The 5,697-nt window shown below is 51.6% G+C and overlaps 1 protein-coding gene across 1 annotated transcript; it reads right to left on the bottom strand.

Annotated features, from left to right (window-relative positions):
• Window positions 1–3,469: 3,469 nt before the first annotated feature.
• Window positions 3,470–4,723, bottom strand: FOXD2 (forkhead box D2). Its single transcript, XM_065409771.1, has one exon. It carries the CDS (start codon window positions 4,721–4,723, stop codon window positions 3,470–3,472), a length of 1,254 nt encoding a protein of 417 aa, XP_065265843.1.
• Window positions 4,724–5,697: the final 974 nt, after the last annotated feature.

The following is a 5,697-nucleotide window of genomic DNA, read 5'->3' as shown; positions in this document are numbered from 1 at the left end:
AACCTACAGAGTCAGCCAGCCCCGTAATTAGAGGCCATTATCCGCGGTGCCTTTAAACACAACCCCCTCTAGAGTTAATGTTATTCCATATTTCGCTGTTAACCCCGTCGCCTTGGCAAGGTTTGGCGGTGGAATTGAAGGCTCTCAGATCAGACAAAACCTGGGGTGCAGCGGAGTCCTAACCCCCCCCCCCGACACATATCAAAATGAGGGGGTCCATTGGGTCTGCAGACAGTCGTTATTATGGATTAACCAGCCCACGCGTCATACAATATTCGTGTCTAAATACTCCTATTTAGGCCTAGAGAACCGCAAAGAGAGAAAAAAATCAACCTAATACGACACAGTTTCAGGCTACAATGCAAACGAGACAAGCCAATGAGGAAGGTTTGATATCATTTTGGCTCGGATTAAAATAAATAATAATAATAAAATTGGTTACCTTTCCTGGTAAATTTCATTCATGGCCACAGAGGAACAACAAATAGTCTCACTTGATGGGACCGGAAGGGGGAGGAATGGATGAACAAGAGAAAATGCCAGCCACAAAAGGTGATTTCAACCTAACAGAAGAAGTTGGGGGCGGGGGGGGGGGCGCACTGGTGTGTTTGAAACCATCATTGTTCTACTCAATGAGCAAAGGGTGGAAGCCTCAGAACAGCTATTAATTGGGTTTGGGTAATGACTGGTCTGCAATCTGTAACTCAGAGACTGCTACCTCTCGTCTAGGAACAGATTTGCCCTCTTAGGGGAAATCCCAGATACCTTAAGCAGAACAGTAAGAACAGATCCTTAAGCAAGATCTGCCAAAGGGGGTTTTAAATGCAATGTCCTGTTCATTAACTCTGCAAACTATACACACTGGTTCTACATTTTACATGGGATTTCATCCTAAATGCTTCTCAAACTATTTTCTACCAGTCACTACATTCTATATTTATTTAGTTCCCTTTCACAATGTTTTTCTCCACCCCCACAGGCTCTTTAAAAAAAATCGCTCACAACTTTTAAAATAAAAACCCTGATGTATAAGGTCTCTCCTTTCTCCCTATGGATTCCACATTATTAAAAGCCACCTCATTTATTAGAGCGGATCTGAACAAAGTTAGTTTCTCTTCACTATTTTCTTCTAACTCCATCAAAGGCTCCGGGAAGAGAGAAGGGGGGGGACCACCCCTCTAGTAATGAGCTTGTCAGAAACACCCCCAACTTAGCCATTTAACTACTTGCACGCAGTTCTAGCCAAAGAAAAGGGGAGGCCGGAAGAAGAGAAGAGCTACAGAGGCTCTTCAGCGTTTCCACCATGTGCTTGGCAATCTGGAAAATAGATTCATTGGCCTCCTCTTTTCTCCCATGTCGAGCCTTGTAGCCCCTTTTGTAGGAGCTGGACATGAAAGGGGACAACCAAGTGTCTGACAGAAGATCGCTTTTCAGAAGCAAATGTGCGTGAGAGCGAGATGTGAGACCGCTCGCTGGGCGCCTATTCAGGGGAACCAGCCCTTTAAGCAACAACATCAACAAACTCAGCTGAGGTTCGAGGCGGATTAAGAGAGATGTAAAATGCTACACGATTCGAATCCTCCCCACACACACACTCACCCGCGACCCCTCCTCCCTTGTAATATATTGATCTCTATGGGGACCGGAGTCCATTAGAACAATGCGAAGCTGGTAAATGAATATTGGGGGAGGAGGGTCCCCCCCCCCTTCAGTCTGGTTTAATTCACTGACTGGGCAAGGCTTTTTGCGCACAACTTCCCTGCTTGCTGCACAAGAGACCAGGATGCTTCTTTAAAGTAACCCGATTGCTTTCAAGTTTCTGCGTGACAATACAAAAAAAAGGGGGGGGTGTCAGAGAGCGTTGCAGGATGTTTATTTACTTTTGTAAGTTGTTGCAAAATGTAGGCAGAGCTCTCGAGTTTCATTGGGTCATCCGAACTCCTCGGGCCCAAGGAAAAACAAAACCCTTCCAGTTCTTTCCCCTTGTGCCAACGTTTCCAAACAAAATAAAAAAGGGGGAGAAAAACAACCCCCCCCCCACGCGTATTCTCTCCCCCTCCTTCCTTAGGAACAGCCTGGCAACAGCAAGTCTTTGCCAAAAACAGGAGTTGAATTGGTTGCTCAGTGTAGAACCAAAACTAAAAGTCTAATAATCGAAAGGAGAGGATATAAACCTTGAATTATGAGGGGTTTTTTTTTTAAAAAAAGGGGGGCGCATTTACAAAAAGAGCAAAAAGCCAAATTTAAACTTTTATATTCTGACCTGGTAAGAAGAGTAACGAAACATTTATCCTGGGAAATAAAAACAAATCAATACACTGTTGATAGTCTGTCCTTCTATTCCACTTTACTCAATGTCTATTGAAGAGTTCGGTTCCGCTTTAGGCCGAGTTTGGTGCTTCAGTTTAGTTTAGTAATCAAAAGCCCCACTCTACGGAGATCTATGTGGATTTATTTTTAAAAGTTACCCAGTTTCTAACTGGCGTCAATTGGGTGACTATAGCACTCGGTTCTGAGGCCCAGAGTTAGAGCGGGGGGTGATCAGTTCTTACATGAAGAAAATACATAAGAACGAACGATCGTTTGGGGTTTTGTTTTAAACAATTCACAAACATTTATTAATTTACACCAGGGTGGGCAAAACTGCGTTGCCTTTTCCACAAAGTATTCACAGATTCTCTCAATAAAATAGATAGGACGGATGCACAACCAGTGAAGAGAGAGAGGTGGAATCTGCACATTATCTCCCGAATAACCTATATACAAATAATTACAAATACATTAAAAAAAAAACCACCCACACATTTAAGGGGTGGAAAAACTGGGTTAAAAATGAAAACTATAAAACTTCCTGATATCTCCGATTTTTTAAATGTGTGTTTGAATACGTCTCATTAAAAGCATCCGGAGTTTCTCTGATTTTTTTTATACTGGATGGTGCTTTATAAGTAAAACCAATCAAACCAAGATTAAAAAAAAAATCGGATCATTAAACATTTTCCTCGGGAGGAGAAAAATATGCCTACGTTGGAGGAAACCCTTAAAACCAGAGCTTTGAAGGAACGAGCAAAAGCTGTTTAAAAATACCCAGACATTTAAAACTCTCCTTATAAGTTTCAGAAACAGCTCTCTCGCCAGGATGTTTGCAACTCGCAAAGAAAAGGTTTCGAAGACCCGAGATCATTAAAAAGAAAATTAACACCTATAAAATGTTACATTTTAACCAGCTGAGTTTCCCATCGTACATTATGGACACTTTATAAATACACTTTTGGAGTCGGGGGGGGGGGGTAGTTTAGAATTCTTTTTCGAGCAAAGGGAAGAGATACAGAGATCAAGATGCGAAAAAGCCAAAAAAACAAAAAAGAAAGAATTCCTACCTTAAAACACAACAGGAGGAGAATTTGGGGGGAGGGTATTGGGTTTTTTTTTTTGAAGGGGGCTTTTTTGTTTGTTTGTTTGATCTCTTTTAAAAGGGACAGCTACTCAGATTTGTGATTTTGCTGGAAAAGTTCTGTCCGGGCTGCAGGAGAGACTCGTGGGCCAAGTTTAAGTGGTTCTGTACCGGTGCCAAAGCAGGAGTCAGCATGGCCAGGACTTGAGCCTGGCTCCCAACTTGGCCAGAGGCGTAAGGTGAGGAGGTGGGGGAGCTGCTGTGGGGCGGCGGGGCAGCGCCCCCGATAATGTTGTCTATGGAAAAAGAAGGCCTCCGGGGGGTGCTGCTGCCGCCGCCGTGGCTGTTGTCTGCCTTGAGGGTCTGCAGGAGGGCGGCGGCGGCGGGCAGGGCGGTGGGGCTCAGCTGCGGGTGGTAGAAAGGTTTCCTGCAGCTCAGTTCGCCGCCCAGGAAGGAGGGGAGGCTGGGGGCGCTGGAGAAGACCGAGGCGGCCGGGGGCGGAGGTCCGGGCAGGGCTGGGCAGTGCGGGGGCTGGAAGGGAAAGGTGCCCCCCGCCGCGGGATGGGGCGGATGCGGGTGGTGGTAGTTCTGCAGCTGGAGGCCGTAGTTGTAGCCGTAGGGTCCGTAAGGGAAGCCGGGCAGGAAGGGGCCGGGGTCCCCCCCGGCTCGCAGCAGGAGCTCGGGGTGCTGGGGGTGCAGCGGCTGCTGCTGCCGCTTGAAGCGTTTCCTGCGGCGGAGGAAGCTGCCGTTGTCGAACATGTCGGCGGACTCCGGGTCCAGGGTCCAGTAGTTGCCCTTGCCCGGGTTGCCCGGCTCGCGGGGGATCTTGACGAAGCAGTCGTTGAGCGAGAGGTTGTGGCGGATGCTGTTCTGCCAGGCGGGGAACTTCTCCCGGTAGTAGGGGAAGCGGCCGCTGATGAACTCGCAGATTTCGCTGAGGGTCAGGCGCTTCTTGGGGCTCTGTAGGATGGCCATGGTGATGAGTGCGATGTAGGAGTAAGGCGGCTTCACCAGCGGGTTCTTCCCGGCCGCCGGCGGCTTCTCCCCGGGCGCTGCGCCCCGGGCGCACGCCGGCTCCGAGGGGGACCGCCTCTCCGGGGAGCCCCCCAGGCGCGCCTGGCTGCTGGCCCCGCTCCTGGGCAGCCCCAGAGGGTCGCTGTCGTCTTCTTCTTCCTCCTCTTCCTCCTCCTCCTCGCTGAATTTGCCCCCGTCCTGGGGGGGCCCCACCACATCGATATCCGCGTCCTCCACCTCGGAGAGCGGCTCCTCCTCCGGGGAGTTCTCGGACATGATCCCGCAGCTGCTGCTCCTGCTCCTGCCCAGAGTCATTCTCGGGTAGCCGGGCCCGGGCTCCCCCCACCTAGCGGCGGCCCCCGGAATGGTACCGAGGCGGCGGCTGGGGCTGCGCGGTCCCCCCTTCTCTCTCCAACCGGGCACGGCCGGCAGCGGGCTCCGGCTCCTTCCCCGGCTTCCCGCCGCTCTCCAGGCGGGAGCGAGTCAAGGCAGGATCCGGGTGGCGGCTGGAGGGGGAGGATGGGAGTGGGGGGGGAGGACGCAGAGGGGCTGGGAGCTGCGATCGCTCCTTGGCAGAGTCTGGGGGAGGGAGGGGCCCGGGGAGGGGTGGAAAAGGGGATGGGGGGCGGAGGAGGGGGGGCAGTGGGAAGGCGACCTCCCCCCGAGCTCAGACCCAGCGGAACTTCTCACACACTGAGACGCCTGCAACTGCTCCAGAGGCCTTTATACCGAGCCAGCGCATCACGTGCTGCAGCCACCGCCGACATCCGCCAGCCGCCCCCCTCTCTGCCACTTACCCCTGGGGGCAACCCGGGCCAAGCGAGCCCCCTCGCTCCCGAGCCGCTAGTGCAGCTGGGGGAGGGAATTTCCACTGGCCTCCTCAGCCCTCCCCCTGGGCATCTGCATCCATCCCTCACGCTAGTCCCACCCTGCACCCGCCGCTTTGCCTTTGCAAAACCCTCACGCTTGTCCCTGGGCAAACCCACCTACCAAGGACTTTGCGGTCTCCCTCTTTGAGCCTGGATTTTCGGGTGCACGCGTTTCTCTACCTCAGCGACTCCGGGCTATCCTCAGCCTGTCTCAGCAGACCGAGAAGAAACGCCAGCTCTAGATTCGCAGCAAATCAAAGCGAACAAACCGAACTAGATGCAACATGCAGCGTGCTTCGCTCCATACCAGGAACATCACTCCAGGCCGGTTTTTTAGGCACCAAGTGTGACATCCTATGCCCTCATCCTGTCCCTTGGTCTCAAAAATTCATTGGACGGGGAGGCGAGGGGGGGAAATCA

Source organism: Emys orbicularis, chromosome 8, assembly GCF_028017835.1.
Source record: "Emys orbicularis isolate rEmyOrb1 chromosome 8, rEmyOrb1.hap1, whole genome shotgun sequence".
Lineage (NCBI taxonomy): Eukaryota > Metazoa > Chordata > Testudines > Emydidae > Emys > Emys orbicularis.
The sequence above is the reverse complement of the archived record's forward strand: the minus strand, read 5'-3'. Positions and strand labels throughout refer to the sequence as shown.

Excerpts from the sequence above, each read along its gene's own strand:
- FOXD2 (XM_065409771.1), bottom strand. The coding sequence starts at position 4,723 with ATGACTCTGGGCAGGAGCAGGAGCAGCAGCTGCGGGATCATGTCCGAG.